Source organism: Astyanax mexicanus, chromosome 9, assembly GCF_023375975.1.
Source record: "Astyanax mexicanus isolate ESR-SI-001 chromosome 9, AstMex3_surface, whole genome shotgun sequence".
NCBI lineage: Eukaryota > Metazoa > Chordata > Actinopteri > Characiformes > Acestrorhamphidae > Astyanax > Astyanax mexicanus.
In genome coordinates, this window is record NC_064416.1 from 8310364 (window position 1) to 8330559 (window position 20196).

General features: G+C 40.3%; 1 protein-coding gene across 1 annotated transcript in view; it reads right to left on the minus strand.

Moving 5' to 3' along the window:
* Positions 1-20196, minus strand: part of LOC103033205 (SH3 and multiple ankyrin repeat domains protein 2) — a 230313-nt gene that overhangs the window by 111520 nt on the left and 98597 nt on the right. The window contains exons 8-10 of the mRNA XM_049483310.1: positions 14770-14886; positions 13818-13895; positions 7672-7738 (exon numbers count right to left, since the gene is read on the minus strand). Coding sequence (XP_049339267.1) covers positions 7672-7738; positions 13818-13895; positions 14770-14886 — 262 coding nt within the window. The remainder of the gene's footprint in view (positions 1-7671; positions 7739-13817; positions 13896-14769; positions 14887-20196) is intronic.

The following is a 20196-nucleotide window of genomic DNA, read 5'->3' on the forward strand; positions in this document are numbered from 1 at the left end:
CACTATCGCAACACCACGACTAGACCACGACTACACCACCACAACACCACAACTTCACTATAGCAACACCACGACTAGACCACAGCTACACCACCACAACACCACAACTTCACTATAGCAACACCACGACTAGACCACGACTACACCACCACAACACCACAACTTCACTATAGCAACACCACGACTAGACCACGACTACACCAACACAACACCACAACTTCACTATCGCAACACCACGACTAGACCACGACTACACCACCACAACACCACAACTTCACTATAGCAACACCACGACTAGACCACGACTACACCACCACAACACCACAACTTCACTATAGCAACACCACGACTAGACCACGACTACACCAACACAACACCACAACTTCACTATAGCAACACCATGACTAGACCACGACTACACCACCACAACACCACAACTTCACTATAGCAACACCACGACTAGACCACGACTACACCAACACAACACCACAACTTCACTATAGCAACACCACGACTAGACCACGACTACACCACCACAACACCACAACTTCACTATAGCAACACCACGACTAGACCACGACTACACCACCACAACACCACGACTACACTATAGCAACACCACGACTAGACCACGACTACACCACCACAACTTCACTATAGCAACACCACGACTAGACCACGACTACACCACCACAACACCACAACTTCACTATAGCAACACCACGACTAGACCACGACTACACCACCACAACACCACAACTTCACTATAGCAACACCACGACTAGACCACGACTACACCACAACTTCACCACAACAACACCACAACACCACCACAACAACACCACGACATCACTAGAACAACACCACAACATCACCACAACTACACTCCGGCTACACCGCAACATCACTAGAACACCACCACAACATCACCACTACTATACCACGACTACACTCCGGCTACACCACATCACTACAACACCACCACATCACCACCACGACTGTACCACGACTACACTTCGGCTACACTGCAACATCACTACAACAACACCATAACAACACCACAGTTACACCATAACTACACCACAACAACACCACCATGACTACACCACAACACCATAACAACACCACAGTTACACCATAACTACACCACTACACCACACCAATACCACAACACCATAACTACACCACAACATGACCTCAGCACCACAACACCACATCAACATGACTACACCACAAAAACACCCCGACTACACCACATTGCTACGACTACACCACAACTACCCCACGACTACACTCTGGCTACACCGCAACACCACTACAACAACCCCCACGACTACACTGCAACATTCAGAGCTGTTTGCTCCTAACTGGGTAGAGATGGAGATGGCTTATCAGTGTCGACAGGTAAATATAGACATATGTAGAATTCTCATGCGACCCCTGGAGGATCTCTGAATATAAACTTAATTACTGGATGAACAGACTCTCAAATCTGAATAGAGGAAGATGCTGCTGTTACAGAGTTCTATTTAAAGCAGCAGAAGAGACACTCACATGCTCTCAGCTGCTGAGACTCACATATAAAACTAAATGAATGGGAATGGGAATGGTATAGTTACACATGGATATGGATGGGTATGGATGAGTTTGGATAGGTATGATTGAGTATACGTAGAAATATTTGTCCTTCTACTCAGCAGAATTATTACACAACCTTTCTAACTCCTGTTTTTTTCTTATCTTTCATTCCTTTCTGTTTTCTCTATCTATCTCTTCTACATGTATGGAGATGCCCTGTTCCTGATGTTGCCAGTCTGTCTCTCCACTGCCTGCTGTGTTGCATTCCGGCTCTATAACCTGCACTGTGCAACATTAACACTGTGCATATATACCCATCACACTTACTCACACTAAGTACCTGTTTCTATATTAGCCATATCTCTCCATGATCCATTATGGGCTCATCACATTTTCACATTCATAAATGAGTACCTGTTACATTAGCTATAGTTTTAGCTCACATTACCTCTCGTTTGTTTGTTCTGAGCGGGTCGACCAGAGGGGGATGGGTTCCTTCCAAGGTTTCTTTCTCTTAACCCTTTCAGTCATGAATTATGTTCCATTGAAAAATATAGGAATGCAGAAGACTCTAATAATCTAAAGAGAAATCTGTATACATTAAATCAAGTAAAATTAAGTAAAATATTTAATATTTAAAATATTTTTTAAAGTCCTTTGCATTGGATGCCTGTGTAACATTTTTTATTTATTTTTTATTTACTTCAAAAGACATCCATAAACAGTAATGTTAACATAAGTGTTCGAAATCACAAAATTAGTAAAAATGAGCTTTTACTTTGCCTCTTTGGCTCTAGCTTTTTTAGTCTGTTTTTTTCTGATGCAGTGGGTGGGGCTAATGTTCTATTCTGATGGAGAATAGGCTTTAATTAGCATTATGTGCAACAAAACATAAAAGAAAACACATGCTGTCCGTTGTAATGGACGCAGGGTCTGAAAGGGTTAAAGGTAGATAAAAAGGGAGTAAAATTGAATTTAACTGAATTACAAATGGAACTATACACCCATCTACACAAACATGAATTGATTTTGATTGGCTGTCAGTAAAGTCACATTTCTGACTTCTAAATTATGATGTTAGTTTTGTTTCAGTTTGCGTTGTCCTGTGGAAATTCACATCTGCGTGCTGGATGACCGGACACTGGAAGAATGCATGAGTTTAACATAATCACAGCACAAGGTCTGAATATGAACATTAAAGCCCAATGAGCATCATCTGCTGTTTAATACGATTATTCAACCCAGCTGCACCTTATAGAAATATCAGCATAATGTTACCATATGGCGTGAAACACTCACTGTCTGTGTGAACACACAGAATCCTGCACTATAGCGCCTTTTTCCCGCTACATGCTGTATGTAGGTCATGTGAAGTGTGTGTATGTGTGTGTGTGTGTGTGTGTGTGCTGTGGGGGCAGATTTAGTGTGTATCTATAGGCTGCATGTATGATGATGGCATTCCTCCAGTCACAGATGGAAAATAAAAGTTTCCTGTCGTATGTATAATTTATTTCCTTCATTATTCATATTGTGTAATAATTAATAGTGAAACAGTACATGTGCCTCACAGGAACTCCTACTACACACAACTACACACATGAAAATAAAACACACTGAGCTTCTTTGTGGTTTAAACCTCTCTGTCACACGATCACACAGCAGATTATCTGTAAATACAAACAGAAGTGAAAAAAGAAGAGGATCTGTGCTGCCTGACCAATCGGATTCATTCGCCCCATTCAAATGTACCCTCCAGCTTATGGACTAATAATAACTTATAATTACCTTAAATATAATTACATTTTAACAATCCATGTAATAACAGTGTAACTACTGGTGAAGTACACGTTAATAGAGAATGATTACAGTCAAACAAGTTTTGTAATTACAGTGGCTTGCAAAAGTATTCATACCCCTTGAACTTTTTCACATTTCGCCACCAAACAACCACAAAACGTACTGTATTTTATGTATTGTCATTTTAAGTGACAGACCAGCACAAAGTAGCACATAACTGTGAAGTGGAACAAAAATGATACATGGTTTTCAAAATTGTAATCAAATAAAAAATCTGAAAAGTGTGACGTGCAAAAGTATTCATCCCCCTTTACTCTAAAACCCCTAAATAAAAAAATCCAGTGCTGTCAACTGCCTTCAGAAGTCACTTAATTAGTTAATAGAGTCCAGATGTGTGTAATTTAGCCTCAGTATAAATACACCTGCTTTTAGCTACTTTTTAGCTACTCTTGCTCTTATTTTTCCGGGGCGGTCCTGATGAGAGCCAGTTTCATCATAATGTTTTTATTGGTCTTTTATTGGTGACTGCGCTTGAGGACACTTTCAAAGTTCTTAATATGTTTCAGACTGACTGACCTTCATTTCTTAAAGTATTTCTTAAAGTACTTATTTCTTAAATTATTTTATCTTTACTTAGTAAACACATTAAGAGACAAGACATTTAGATAATTAACTCTTGATGAGTTCAGCACAGCTGTTAAATGAAAGCCTGAATTCCAGGTGACTCTACCTCATAAATCTAAAAAAAAATCCAGTCAAGATGTGCAAAGCTGTCATCATGTGAGCTGTCACCATATGATTTTTATTAATAGTTTGGATGAGCACTACTCTAAAAACCCAAACTGAATTAAATTTAACCTCTTGAGATGCTGCTTATAAGCATATGGGGACATTTTATTTATATGGTACTTAATTTGTTAAATCGTTGATCCTTTGGCCTCATATGGAGACACTGCCCACACCATCTAGTGGTCACGTGAAAACATTACACTTAACTGATTGAAAACAAGAGGCGGGTATCCCAGTCAAATGTTTCTACAGCCAGTCCAGACAGAAACATGGGCCAGGTAAAATTTCTCATCCAATTTTACGTTTGAAACAATATAAAATGTTTTTTGGACTGACTGGGTCTTTCTGATTATTTTTAAAGGTTAAAATAAATTGTCCCCATATGATGATATTGTTTTTTGCAAAACGACTTTCTGTATGAAGGTAAAGTTTAGATTTCAGGTCCTACTTATCACAAATGCTAAGAGAAATTAAAAATACACACCAAGCAAAACTCAGTCTCAGGAGGTAAAAAAAACTCAATCAAACTGAAAAACAAACTGAATTAAACTGTGGTGTAATGTGAATGTAATTATTAATGAACTGAATGGTAAGGACAGAGATTTACACAAATTTGGGCCTGATAAAACCAAACGAATGGGACCTTTGGGGCCTAGAAACTCAATATCCCCCCTGCCACACACACACACACACACACACACACACACATAAACACACAAACACACACAAACACAGACACTCTCACCACCTTCACACACAGTGTGCAGAACTGACCGCACCTTTCTCCGGCGTGCAGCAGGCGGAACCCATGGCCGAAAAGAACCCTGCAACCAACCAAAACTCCCATCACAGATTCCCAAATCCTCACGGCCCGGCTGAGACAGGGGGTAATCCGGGACTTGACAGGGTCCTGGGGTCCGGGGAACTGAGCGGGACAGCCTCACCGGAGCCGCCGGACAAACCGGACCTCATGGTTCCGACCTGGCCGAACACTAATCCTGCCAAACACTGCGAGCGGCGGCTTTCGCTCGTCCAGCTGCAGGACAGCTGTGGAGCTGCTCAGGGAAACAATCGCGGACAATCGCGGATTACCTCTCCTTTATTTATTTCTTTTCCCTTCATTTATTTATTTATTTGCTTCAGTTTTGTCTGTGGCTGCGCTCTAATCCAGCCGGCTGATTCCTTCTTTACCCTGGTATAAAGTCAGGGCTTACAGCCAATAGTGTTAGTTAACATTTCCAACATGACAGATCACCTACACTTCCTTTATTTCCATTTAATTTACCCTTTTCTTTGGGATTCTTTGAAATTAAACTCCTTCTATTGCTGTTTTACCTTCTTCAACACCATATATCTCACCATCTCTTTCTTTATCAGTCTCTATCTCATTATTTTTACTGTATCACTCTCTTTCTCTTTCGTTACAAGTATAAAAGCTCACTATTTCTCCTGTATCTCCACTTTATCTCTTTCTCTGTTTTTTTGTCATATATTTTAATGGGACTACATTAATAAAATAAAAATTCACCAGAGCTGCACAGGCTGCTACTCTGACGTCACTAAGCCGGTGGAGGTCAGACACCTTGCGCTAATTCACCGTCAGCATGAGGATGCCCCACAGGTGCTCAGTTGGGTTTAGGTCTGGAGACATACTTGGCTAATCCATCACTGTTACCTTCTGCTTATTATTATGGAGAACTGCCATGTGGCCCAGTTTCCAAAGGGAACTCTCTTTCACTCTGTCTCTTTCTTTATAACTAATTGTCTCTCTTAATATTTCTCTCTCTATCTCACCACCCCTCTTTCTTTCTATCTCTCGCTTTCTTTCTCTCTTTTTCACCATCTCTCCATCTGTTACTATTTCTCTATCTCTCTCTTTCTCTTGCACGCTCTCTCACCTGGAGGATTGTGTATATCCTGAGCTGAATGAGGTCTGTAATCCAATAGGAATGCAGGGGGTCAAAGGTGCGGAGAACAATGAAATCCAAATCCAATCAAAGCTCAGATCCTCCACACCGAACTCACAAACACAAACCAAGATGAAGCAGTAATAATAAAGATGCCAACACTCTGTCTATCTATTTATCTGATCTGGCTCCTCAACACACAGAGCCTCCACTACCAGACTCTGCAACAGCTTCATCCACCAGGCAATCAGATTCCTTAACACACAGGGCTTCCACTACCAGACTCTGCAACAGCTTCTTTATCCCCAGGCAGTCAGACTCCCCAACACACAGAGCTTCCACTACCAGACTCTGCAACAACTTCATCCACCAGGCAGTCAGACTCCTGAACACACAGAGCCTCCACTACCAGACTCTGCAACAACTTCATCCACCAGGCAGTCAGACTCCTGAACACACAGAGCCTCCACTACCAGACTCTGCAACAGCTTCTTTATCCACCAGGCAGTCAGACTCCTCAGCACACAGAGCCTCCACTACCAGACTCTGCAACAGCTTCATCCACCAGGCAGTCAAACTGCCCAACACACAGAGCCTCCACCACCAGACTCTGCAACAGCTTCTTTATCCACCAGGCAGTCAGACTCCTCAACACACAGAGCCTCCACTTCCAGACTCTGCAACAGCTTCTTTATCCACCAGGCAGTCAGACTCCTCAATACACAGAGCCTCCACTGCCAGACTCTGCAACAGCTTCATCCACCAGGCAGTCAGACTCCTCAACACACAAAGTCTCCACTACCAGACTCTGCAACAGCTTCATCCACCAGGCAGTCAAACTGCCCAACACACAGAGCCTCCACTACCAGACTCTGCAACAGCTTCTTTATCCACCAGGCAGTCAGACTCCTCAACACACAGAGCCTCCACTTCCAGACTCTGCAACAGCTTCTTTATCCACCAGGCAGTCAGACTCCTCAACACACAGAGCCTCCACTGCCAGACTCTGCAACAGCTTCATCCACCAGGCAGTCAGACTCCTCAACACACAAAGTCTCCACTACCAGACTTTGTAACAGTTTCTTCCACCAGGCAGTCAGACTCCTCAACACACAGAGCTTCCACTACCAGACTCTGCAACAGCTTCATCCACCAGGCAATCAGACTCCTCAACACACAGAGCTTCCACTACCAGACTCTGCAACAGCTTATTTATCCACCAGACAATCAGACTCCTCAACACACAGAGCCTCCACTACCAAACTCTGCAACAGCTTCTTTATCCACCAGGCAGTCAAACTCCCCAACACACAGAGACAGAGACTGTACTGAACCCACCCATCACCCTACACACACACACAGAGACACATACACACACAGCACACAGTTATGGTTCTATGTTGCACATTGGTTACACTTTTGAACTTTATGTTATCTATTGTATTGTTGATTCATGTTCTGGAGGAATGTAATTTTGTTACACTGTGTACCTGTACTCAGATGTAATGATAATAAAAGCCTATTGACTTGACTTAAATTAGGGTTACAGGTGGGTTACACACTCCATCTCAGTGTACTAAAGAAGGCGGGGCTTACTCACCGATGTCGCTCTCTCTGTGGTTCTTGATCAGTTCAGCCAGCTCAAAGTTTCCTGCAATGATGGCCACCTGTAACACAGAGCCAAGAGCACACACACACACACACACACACACACACAAACACACACACACACATTTTCTCTTATTAGAATTGACTGAATGCATGTTTTTGCTGGTTGTCAGTGTGTGTGTGTAATCTGTACATGACTTGAACTCTACAGTTAAGACTTTAACCATCTGCAGCCTCTAATCACAACCACACACACACACGCACACACACACACACACACACTTTACATTTACTATCTTTCTTTCTTACTCTCACTCGCTGTCTTTCCACCTCTCTCTGTTTCTCAATGTCTCTCCTTTCTATTTAACTGTCTATTATCTCGCTTACTTATTTTATCTGTCTCTATCCATCTGTCTGTCCGTCACTATCCTTTTCTTAATTAGTCTGTCTTTCTTCATCTCTTTAACTTTCTGTTGCTATGGATCTGTCTATCTTTAACTGTCTGGGCCCTATTTTAGTGATTTTAGCGTCTCTTTGCTATCGTAACATCAGGAAAAGTACACCTTGCGCGTCTCGAAACATGCGGAAAGTATGTACTGTGATTTTAAAATTTGCATTTGTGAACTGTGACGCGACCTTATGTGCATAACAAGCGGGGGTGTATGTGTGCTGAGGGCGTGGTGCACCTGCGTTACCAAGATAGCAATGAACGTCTGACTGTTGGCGTCTGTCTAGGTTGTAATCAGTCAGTGATGCACCTGTGTTTTCCATTGCTAAGAAGTTTACCTGAACACACCTTAGTTTCAGACCACCACAACTATCAGCATAGATATATTCACAAGCTTAGTTGCTATTTTAATGGCGCACAGGGAGGGCAAAAAAATAGACTGTTGATAGGGTAAGATAGCAATGAGCTATTTTACACCCAAATAAAAGGGAATTTTGATTCCTTTTTATTTCTTTCCTTATTTTATTATTATTATTATTATTTTTATTATTATTTATTATTTTTGTTAATTATTTTTAAATAATTCTTTATTATTATTTTTTACTTATTTTGATTTTCTTTTTTTATTATTATTATTGTTGTTATTTTTTTAATTTACTTATTTATTTATATTTTTTTATTATATAAAAGTTAGTTTTAGCTTTAATTTTAACAGTTTATTTTTTCTTATTTTTTTATCTTAATTTTTTTTCAATTAAACCAAGTTGTATTTCAATAATTTATAATTATTATTATTGTAACACTAATTCTATTTTTATTTTTATCTTTTATTTACAGTTATTTTAAAATGAGTAAATGTAGTTATTATTTTCTTTGTCATGTTAATCCCTGTTTTTGTAAATGCTCGGCTACACTGAAAATGAGGACTGCCCTCAAAGTACTTCCAAAACAAAATAAAGGTTGATTGATTGATTGATTGATTGATTGATTGATTGATTGATTGATTGATTGACGAGCATCAGAATGCACCTTGTGCAGGGTGTAAAATAGGGCCCTTCATTTTATCTGCCCGTCTGACCTTTTTATTAATATTTTGTATAATTAAGTACTGCCTTATTTAGACCAAACTCAGTCAATGAGAGTGTGTGTGTGTGTGTGTGTGTGTCTGTGTGTGTGTGGGATCAGAAAGAGGATTCCTCTGCAGTGTTAAAGCCTTGATTCAGCCTCCTACTCTGGTCTGATATGGAGGCGGAGACAGAAAACACTAAAATAAACAAACACTGTTTCATTCAGCAGCAGAAATCCTTCAAATCACCCCACCTGAAAACTACAGGATGGGTAAAGTGACACAAAAAGTGAATTGAAGTATGCTGCAGATATCTATGTTAGGGTTGGAGTAAGTGCCTGTATGGGCTGCAGGAATCAGTGCAGCTCCTGTAGTAGAGAGTATGATCAGTAGTGAGTGTGTAATCAGACTGGTCTGAGCTTTATTCTGCTCACTGTTGGTTTTTATCTCTGAATAATTCACAAGTACAGAGGGTGTGATTTGTCTGCGCTTTGTTTTAGAAAGCTGTGCAGATGAAGGTGCTTTAAATGACACTGCTGGCAGTAATTCAAGTGAAATAAAAGAAAGAAACAGTCTCACTTTCATAGATAAACTGCTCCCATTCTGCCAGGTGTCATCCACACATACAGTGCTAATAGACACACAGTGTTAAACTGGAAATTCTCCAGTATGTCCTCCTCAAATATTCTGTCTCTCTCCTTCCTCTTTGTTCTCACTGGTTTTTGATTCATGTGCACTCTTTATTAAGGCACTTCAAATAGTTATTTATGTGATACACAAGAAGAACTACTTCCACAAATGGACTGACATAAAATGAATGCATCAAGAACGAATGTTACAGTTTTGAAAATGAGAATTACAGCTTTGTTTACATTAGAAGGGAAACATGGCGACACCCTTGTTCCTTACTATTAGCGATTAAATGTGTCTTATTATCCCGTGCTCCTTATGTAAAAAAAAATAGACGTTTGTTGATAGTGCACCCTATAGTTCACCTTATAGTGCGAAAAAATAATACATCATATATCATAGAGGCATGTCCAGCAGTCAACAATCTCTCACCAAGAGGCACACTACCTAAAAGTAGTCTCTATAAGCCTTTTTTATAGGAAAGTGGGGAAAGCAATCTTATTTTTACTATGTATTCTTTCCAATACTGATGTTTCCTGCATTTCCTTCCCATTATGCCGCTTTTCCCTCCCATCATGAACTGGGTTTCCATGGTAACCGCTTCTTATCCCTTCCTCTGAGTGGGATGTGGTCCTCAGAGGCAGAAGCTGAAAGGGTTAAATCATTCTCCATGCACCACTGGCCCCCATATCTCACATCACCACCACCACCGTAAACTTCATCTCTTATTCTCCCTCAGCCTGTTCACGCCTCACTAGTGTTTTTGCACAAACCTGATCTGGAATAAATGCTGATAATCTCTGATTCTGCACATGAAACATGTGAGACACATGAAAACCAAAACCAAGTCCAACATCCCTCAAGTTTTATCCTTTTTATGTTTGAATTAAAACAATAACAAGCTCTTACAATTCTTACAAATCTGTGCTCAGAAAAAGCATACTCTTACTTTGGGAAAAAGAAAAAAAACATAGCGCATCCAACAAGAACAAATATCTCATCCATTTTTTATACAGCAACAAAAACATGGTCGCTCACAGAATGTGCTGACGGATCATTCCACACAGTGATCTATTTTACTTTTATTTGACTTAATTCTCTAATTATCAGGGTCACAATAAATGGCCATTAAACTACAATATGTTACAGCTTTTCGGCATCCCAAACCATTACAGGGGTTGGACAATGAAACTGAAACACCTGTCATTTTAGTGTGGGAGGTTTCATGGCTAAATTGGAGCAGCCTGGTGGCCAATCTTCATTAATTGCACATTGCACCAGTAAGAGCAGAGTGTGAAGGTTCAATTAGCAGGGTAAGAGCACAGTTTTGCTCAAAATATTGCAATGCACACAACATTATGGGTGACATACCAGAGTTCAAAAGAGGACAAATTGTTGGTGCACGTCTTGCTGGAGCATCTGTGACCAAGACAGCAAGTCTTTGTGATGTATCAAGAGCCACGGTATCCAGGGTAATGTCAGCATACCACCAAGCAGGACCAACCACATCCAACAGGATTAACTGTGGACGCTGTAAGAAGAAGCTGTCTGAAAGGGATGTTCGGGTGCTAACCCGGATTGTATCAAAAAACATAAAACCACGGCTGAACAAATCACGGCAGAATTCAATGTGCACCTCAACCCTCCTGTTTCCACCAGAACTGTCCGTCACCACAAAATTATTGTGGTCTAAAACCAGGTGTTTCAGTTTCATTGTCCAACCCCTGTAGATCAGCTCGAAAACGCCTTGTGCTGATAAACATCACCCTAGGAGTGATGAGGGGAAAAAGCCAACCAGAGAGAGCAAGGACAATTGTTCTCTCTCAGGGCTCCGGCAACTGATACCAAGCTGCATGACTGGGATTTGAACCTGCAGTCTCCCAAACTTAGTGACAGCACTTATTCCACTACACCACTCAGCGCCCCAGAATTACCCTTTTAAATAATCTTGAAATCTGAGGCAGCAGAAAATGTGAATTCAGAGTAAAAAAACTTTGTCAAATAAAAATGCAGAATATCTGAATGCTATGACAGCACAAGCTGCCCTCTCTCTGCAGCACTAATCACCTCTCAAATAATCCTAATGGACTTCATTTTAGAAATTAGCACAACAGCTGTCGAGAGCGCTTAAATAACAGCACTGCTGTGTTCCATTAGCGCTGTTCAACTCGGGAAGTTAAATCCATAAAAGCTTTCAAATTAGCTCAATTCAAATGCAGTGCAGCTCCCATCCTGCCTCAAACCTTATTACATGATTCAGTATTAAACCGCGAGCTTAACCATGAGCTAGAGTGGTATTTACAGTGAGGAAAATAAGTATTTGAACACTTTGCGACATTGAAGTTCTCCCACGTAGAAATCATACAAGGGTCTGAAATTTTTATCTTAGGTGCATGTCCACTGTGAGAGACAGAAGCTAAAAAAAATCTGGAAATCACAATGTATGATTTTTTTTATAATTTATTTGTGTGTTACTGCTGCAAAACAGTATTTGAACATCTGTGAAAATCAATGTTAATATTTGGTACAACAGCCTTTGTTTGCAATTACAGAGGTCAAATGTTTCCTGTAGTTTTTCACCAGGTTTGCACTCACTGCAGCAGGAATTTTGGCCCATTTCTTCTCACAGATCTTCTCCAGATCAGCCAGGTTTCTGGACTGTCGCTGAGAAACACAGATTTTAAGCTCCCTCCAAAGATTTTCTCTAGGGTTTATGTCTGGAGACTGGCTAGGCCACTCCAGAACCTTGATATGCTTCTTAAGAAGCCACTCCTTGGTTATCCTGGCTGTGTGCTTTGGGTCATTGTCATGTTGGAAGACCCAGCCAAGACCCATCTTCAATGTTCTAACTGAGGGAAGGAGGTTGTTCCTCAAAATCCCGCAATACATGGCCCCGGTCATCCTCTCCTTAATACAGTGCATTTGCAAAAAACACCCTCAAAGCATGATGCATCCTCCCCCATGCTTCACAGCAGGGGTGTCTCTCACAGTAGACACCTTTGAGTGATTAACGGCAAATCTGTACCTGTGGCAATGTTTACAAATTATGACAGCTCTCAGGTAAATAGAGTACCAGTCAAAAGTTTGGACGCACCTTAAATTCACTAGTTTGTCACTTTTTTATTTATGTTCTGAATCATAGATTAATACTAAAGTCGTCCAAACTATGACTAAAAACATCTAGATTTATTTAGAAAACAAGAAAGTGTTAAACAAACCAGAATATGTTTTATACTGTATTTTAGATCATTGAAAGTAGCACCTCTTGCTTAGATTAGACAGCTTTAACATCTGCTGGACTTTTTCAGTCAGCTTTATAAGGTAGAGTCACCTGGAATTCAGGCTTTCAGTTAACAGCTGTGCTGAACTCATCAAGAGTTATTTACTTGAATTTCTTGTCTCTTAAAGTGTTTGAGAGCATCAGTTGTAAAGTAGTGAAGAGGTAGAGTTACAGGTATACAGTGAATAGTGAATATTTGAATAATGCTTTAATTCATATTTTGAAAAGCAAGAACTACTCCACTAAGTAAAGAAATAAAATACTTTAAAAAAATGAAGGTCAGTCAATCTGAACATTTTCAAGAAATTCAATCATCAATAATGTTATGATGGAACTGGCTCTCATCAGCACTGCATCAGGAAAAGAAAAAAAATCCTCTGCTGTACAGGATAAGTTCTTTAGAGTTACCAGCCTCAGAAACCACAAGTTAACAGCTCCCCAGATAAGAGCATCAAAATTATTTACAGAGTATTTAAGTTACTACATGATTCTTTATTTTTTCATTTAAAGTTTGGATAACTTCAGTATTCATTTACAATGTAGGAAAAAAGACAAACATTGAATTAGGAGGGGTGTCCAAACTTTTGGTTGGTACTGTAAGTTCACAGTAGATACAGTACCATCATTATAGACATGCTTCTATAATACACTCTAAGGCTTTTTATGAAGTGTACAGACTTTATGACAGGTGGTGGGTCTGGGTTGTAGTCTTACCTGAAATGGACTCTGGCTGTTGTAGTTTTTCACCTCCTTATCAGCTCCTCGAATCAGCAGCACCCGGGCACAGTTATCCTGCAGAACACACACTGTTAGTACAGATCAGATACAATCAAATTAACAAACAACTGATATGACCTTCAGCTGTTCAGGTTCTCTGTCATTTTCTGTTCTAAGGATGATTCTGATTTTAACTGAAGATAGAAATTTTAAACTGATTTGTGCCCTATTTTAACAATCTGTAGGCGAGCCGCCAGCCACACATCTTGATTTAGGGTGTTTCGGTGTGTCTTTGCTATTGTAACAACAGGAAAAGTATGCCTTGCACGACTCAAAGCTCACAAAAGACAAGCACTAATTCTCTTAATTATTCATGGGTGTGTTTTGGGTGTGACGTGAAATAAACCAATCAGTGTGTCACTTCCCATTTCCTTTAAAAACCAGGTGCCCTCTGAATTTGGTGGATTGCTATTTACGGCACAGCTACCTGGATGTTTCCAATGCTTCTGAGCAGAAGAAACTGACCTGCTCATTCACGCTCATTGATTCTGTTTATTGCTAGTTTATTTGCTAGCTGCCGAAAGGTTGACAATTTACTGCTAAGATAGCAATGAACATCTCACATATGCCTAGATTATATTCAGTCAGTGGTGCACCTATGTTTTCCATTGCCAGAAATCTACCTAAATACACCTCATTTCCAGACCACCATCATCGTAGATAAATTCAAAAGCACTGTTGCTATTTAAACAATGCAGGTGGAAGACAAAAAAATAGACTGTTGGCAGGGTGTAAGATAGCAATGAGCATCGTGACACGCAGGGTACACATACATAGAGCCCCATATCATAAATAAATGAAGGGTGCTCTGACTTTTGCACAGGGCTGTTTATATTGTACCATCAGTACACACACACACACACACACACACACACACGTTTACATGTACCTGGTTGTAGAGGGCACAGATGTGTAGGGCAGTGTTTCCTGAGGCGTTCTGGGCGCTCATATCTGCTCCATAAAACAACAGGTGCTCAAGATGCTGGACATGACCGTGTCTACAGGCCTGCACACACACACACACACACACACACACACACACACAAAAACAATCAGTACGAGAAGATTATACTACATTAAAGCAATGCATCATACTTTACATCGTCTCTGCATGTACTCTAATCTCATACAGTGCAGTCCCATACTCTATATCCCTCACTGAATTAAATCTGGATTTATAGTCATATATCCTACATAAAATATAATACAATATAACTTCTGGAATATAAGACACTCTGGATATGAATGTTATTAGAACTTCATAGTAAAAAGGGCAAATTAAGCAAATTAAGTATTGTATATTATTTTTGTTTAAAACAGTAGTTTTTTATTATTATTGTTTTATGTTTTCTTTATGCAGAATATTAACCTCCTAAGACCTGAACTATGGCATGGCATGCATTTTTTTATTTCTTTTTGCTATTAGGACTTCTCTTTGCTATTGGCAGCTTATTAGCATAAAAACAAAGAATTATCTTTTTTACATGATGTAGTTTCTGAGAAATGAGCAGTGATGGTATAGTTACTTTGAAAAAGTAATCCGATTACTGATTACTGATTACTCCTTTAAAAAGTAACTTAGTTACTTTATGGATTACTTGATTTTAAAAGTAACTAAGTTACTTTACAAGTTACTTTATTAGTTACTTTCAGCAGCTGCAGACACCACCTCCCGCCGCCTTAACATAAACATTATAACCAGTTTTGCCAATACTCCCTTTATTGTAAAATGCATTTTTAACAGCAACAATTTATCTCTGCTCCCTGCTCTGCTCCCTGCTCTGCTCCCTGCTCTGCTCTCTACTACTCTGGTCTGCTGCTGTGCTGGTTTGCTGCTGTGCTGCTCTGCTGCTGAAAGCTTGCTTTAATCTTCAGCTTCTACACTTTTCTCTGTTTTCTTCTCTTTTACTCTCTTCACACTTACTAATCCACTTTTAGTCTGCTTCCTCTTTGCTCTACACACCTATTAATCCACTCTCAGTCTACTTTTATAGACTTTTTCCTCAGGTTTGCTGGATTAGCTGTTTGCTGCTGCAGTTTGTTTGTGTAAGTTTCTAATTTCAACTGAAACAAGGTGAGTGCTTTTTTTCTCCATGGCTTCTGCTCAGGTTTACACCTGTTTAGAGTGTGGCATGTATAGCTTAGATCCCTTATCCACCGATACTGGTAACAATAGTGGTATTTGTACTAAGTGTGAGATAGTTAGCTCCTTGGTGGATAAGGTGAATAAGTTAGAGCTGCACGTCCGGGGTTTAATAAGGGATAGACAGCAGGATTCACTGTTAGCAGCCCCGGGTGTCTCAGGGAGAGTTAGTACCCCCTCGACTCCGGCCTTAGAGCCCTCACAGCGGGGCGAATGGGTAACGTCTCGGCGGCATAGTCGAAAGGCTAAGGCTAATGCTACCGCAAAGGCCACAGCCAGCCCACCTGAACACCACGCTCCCCCAGTTCACGTGTCAAACAGGTTTGCCCCGCTCAGTGAAGCACCAACTGAGGAGCCTGTTAAAGGTACTCTGGTGATAGGAGACTCTATCGTCCGACACGTGAAATTAGCTACTCCTTTAGGGGCACCAGCGGCAACAGTTACTTGTTTACCGGGAGCCAGAGCACCGGACATTAGTGGCAACCTTAGGTTAGGGAATAGGAGATATTCGAGGGTAGTAATTCATGTAGGGGCCAATGATATTCGTCTGCGGCAGTCTGAAGTAACTAAGGCTAATATTAAAGAGGTGATTAAACAGGCCCAGATGCTGTCCGAGGAGGTAATCTGCTCTGGCCCCATCCCAATGAGGCGTGGTGATGAAGCTTACAGCAGGCTTTCTTCGCTGAACCGCTGGATGTCCAAGTGGTGTGCAGAAAATCATGTGGGCTTTATAGATAACTGGCTACACTTTGAGGGCAAGCCTGGTCTTTTAGGTAGGGATGGTGTCCACCCCACGCGGGAGGGTGCTGCCTTACTTTCATGCAGCATAGCTCATAGTCTTTTAGTTAGTCGGCAGAGTAGTATTAGAAGCTGCTGACAATCCAGAGCCGGGACCAGGCCGCAGACAGAGAGGCTTAACCGACCGTCTGCGAGCTGCAAAGAGACGTTACCTAGATACCAATGTATTCAGACTGTGTCTGTCCCCCGAGTCAAACAAAAACATCAAAAAACTAAAACAGTAAATCTAAATAACTTAACTTATATTAAACAATCATATCCAGACTGTAGTACTAACATTTCAAGCCTAAAGATTGGTTTACTTAATATTAGATCTCTAAATTCAAAAACAGTTCTGGTGAATGAAATGATAACTGATCAGAAATTCGATGTTCTGTGTCTGACAGAAACCTGGATTAGGCCAAATGAATATGTAGCATTAAATGAAGCCACCCCTGCAGGCTATAATTATATACACAATCCGAGATTGTCCGGTAGAGGAGGTGGGGTCTGCATACTTTTCCAAAGTACCTTAGTTAGCAATCAGAAACACTATGAAAATTTTACTTCTTTTGAGCTTCTTTACACCAGTATAATTAATCCAGTTACAAAAAAGAATGCGTTTTCTTTAATTAACATCTACAGACCACCAGGGCCCTATTTAGAATTTTTAAAAGAATTTAGTGATTTTGTCACAGACTTAGCAGTAAGTAATGATAAAGTGATTATAGTTGGAGACTTCAACATTCATTTCGAAAAATTGGATGATCCATTAAAAAAGGCATTCACATCGATTTTAGACTCAGTTGGTATTATTCAAAATATAACAGGACCTACTCATTACTGTAATCATACTCTGGATTTAGTTTTGACCCTGGGTGTGAGCATAGATAACCCGAATATTCGTTCTCAAACCTCCGCAATTTCAGATCATTACCTTATTTCATTTAAATTACATCTTAGTCATAATATACGTACATCCCCTAGCTACCCTGTAAAACGTTCAATTACGCCTTTTACAGCCCAACAATTTACAGATAAGCTTCCAGACTTATCAACTCTAATGTACTCTCCTGTAGACCCAGTAGAACTAGACAAACTACCCGAAGGTTTAGAAAATACCTTTCGCTCTACCTTAGATGTTGTAGCACCCCTTAAACACAAAATAGAGAGACAGAAAAAGCTCGCACCGTGGTACAATGATCAAACTCGTACCTTAAAGCAGTTAGTACGAAATTTAGAGCGTAAATATCGATCAACTAAACTGGAAGTGTTTCACTCTGCGTGGAAAGACAGTCTTGTTAAATATAGAAAAGAACTTAATAAAGCCCGCTCAGCATATCTGGCCTCACAGATCGAGATAAATAAAAATAATCCTAGAGTTCTCTTTAGTGTTATTTCCAAATTAACTAAAAACCAGGCAGGTACTGAACCTCAGATTCCAGCCATTTACACCAGCAACGATTTTATGGACTTCTTCAATAGTAAAATTGAAAACATTCGGGATAAAATTAAACAGATAAATATTACATCCTCTCTGTCATCTGGTCTGGCTGATCTAGAACAAAACTCTGTTACTGAAGTTAGGTTGGAAGTCTTTAACCCACTTCCACAGCTAGAACTAGAGAAAATTATCTCCTCTTCAAACAGCACAACCTGCACACTTGATGCTGTTCCCACAAAATTATTAAAACAGGTACTGCCAGATATAATTAAACCTCTGTTAATGATAGTAAACTCATCGCTCGCCCTGGGCCATGTACCCAAAGCCTTTAAAACAGCTGTAATTAAACCTCTGATCAAGAAACCAAATCTTGATCCTAGTGTACTGTCTAACTATAGACCTATTTCAAACTTACCGTTTATTTCTAAGATTTTAGAAAAAGCTGTAGCCCAACAACTTTGCTCTTACCTGCAAAGAAACCAGATCTATGAAAAATTTCAATCTGGATTTAGGCCTTATCATAGCACTGAGACAGCTTTAGTTAGAATAACAAACGATCTACTTATAGCCGCCGACCAAGGCTGTGTTTCCTTACTCGTACTTCTCGATCTGAGCGCAGCCTTTGATACAATAGATCATACTATCCTTTTAGAAAGACTAGAGAACATGGTCAGTGTAACCGGAACTGCCTTAGCATGGTTTAAATCGTACTTAACCGATCGCTATCAGTTTGTGAGGATAAATGATATGTCTTCCAGTTATACCAAGGTAAGATATGGAATTCCACAAGGCTCTATATTAGGACCGTTATTATTTACATTATATATGCTCCCACTGGGCAAAGTTATTAGAAAACACAATGTGAATTTTCATTGTTATGCGGATGACACGCAGCTCTTCATATCAGCCAAACCTGATGATAGAGTGAGATTAAAGAAAATCGAGGATTGTGTAGAAGATGTAAAATCATGGATGTCGCACAACTTCCTCCTATTAAATAGTGATAAAACAGAAGTTCTCCTATTAGGCCCCAAAGCTGCTAGAAATAAATTATCAGACTTAATGCTAAATCTGGCTGACTTCTCAGCCACCCCTGGTTCAGCAGCTAAAAACCTTGGAGTTATCATAGATTCAGATCTAGCATTCGATAAACACATATCTAATGTTACTAGAACAGCTTTTCTACACCTCCGTAACATCGCCAAGCTAAGAAATGCCCTATCACTGCATGACGCAGAAAAATTAGTACATGCCTTTATTACCTCAAGGCTAGATTATTGTAATGCGCTACTGTCTGGATGTTCCGGCAGTAACTTAAATAAACTTCAGCTAGTTCAAAATGCTGCAGCCAGGGTCCTTACTAAAACTAGAAAATTTGACCATATTAGTCCAGTACTATCAGCACTGCACTGGCTTCCAGTCAAATTCCGCATAGACTATAAAATTCTCCTGTTAACGTATAAAGCCCTACACAGACTCGCTCCTGAGTATTTACAAGACCTCATCTCCTGTTATGAACCACCGCGATTACTCAGATCTCAGGGTGCTGGTTTATTAGTAGTGCCTAAAATTCAGAGGAGCTCTGCAGGAGGAAGAGCTTTCTCTTATAAAGCGCCTCAACTCTGGAATAATCTCCCCGAATATGTTCGGGACTCAGACACAGTCTCAATCTTTAAGTCTAGACTGAAAACTTACTTGTTTAGTTTAGCTTTTGGTAATTAATGTTTTTCCCTTTAGATAAGGCTGCAGATTCAGGGGTTCATGGACAGAGGAAATTGTGGTAAACTGAGATGCTGGTGCTGTTGTTCTCCCACTGCACACGGTCACTCAGGTTTGTGGACGGTGGAGTGGGTGGATGCTGGTGTTTCAGGGTGCCTCCATGTCTATGTTACCTTCTGGCTCTCTGCCTTTAGTTAGGCTGTTTTATTCAGTTCTGCCGGAGTCATTTGCCA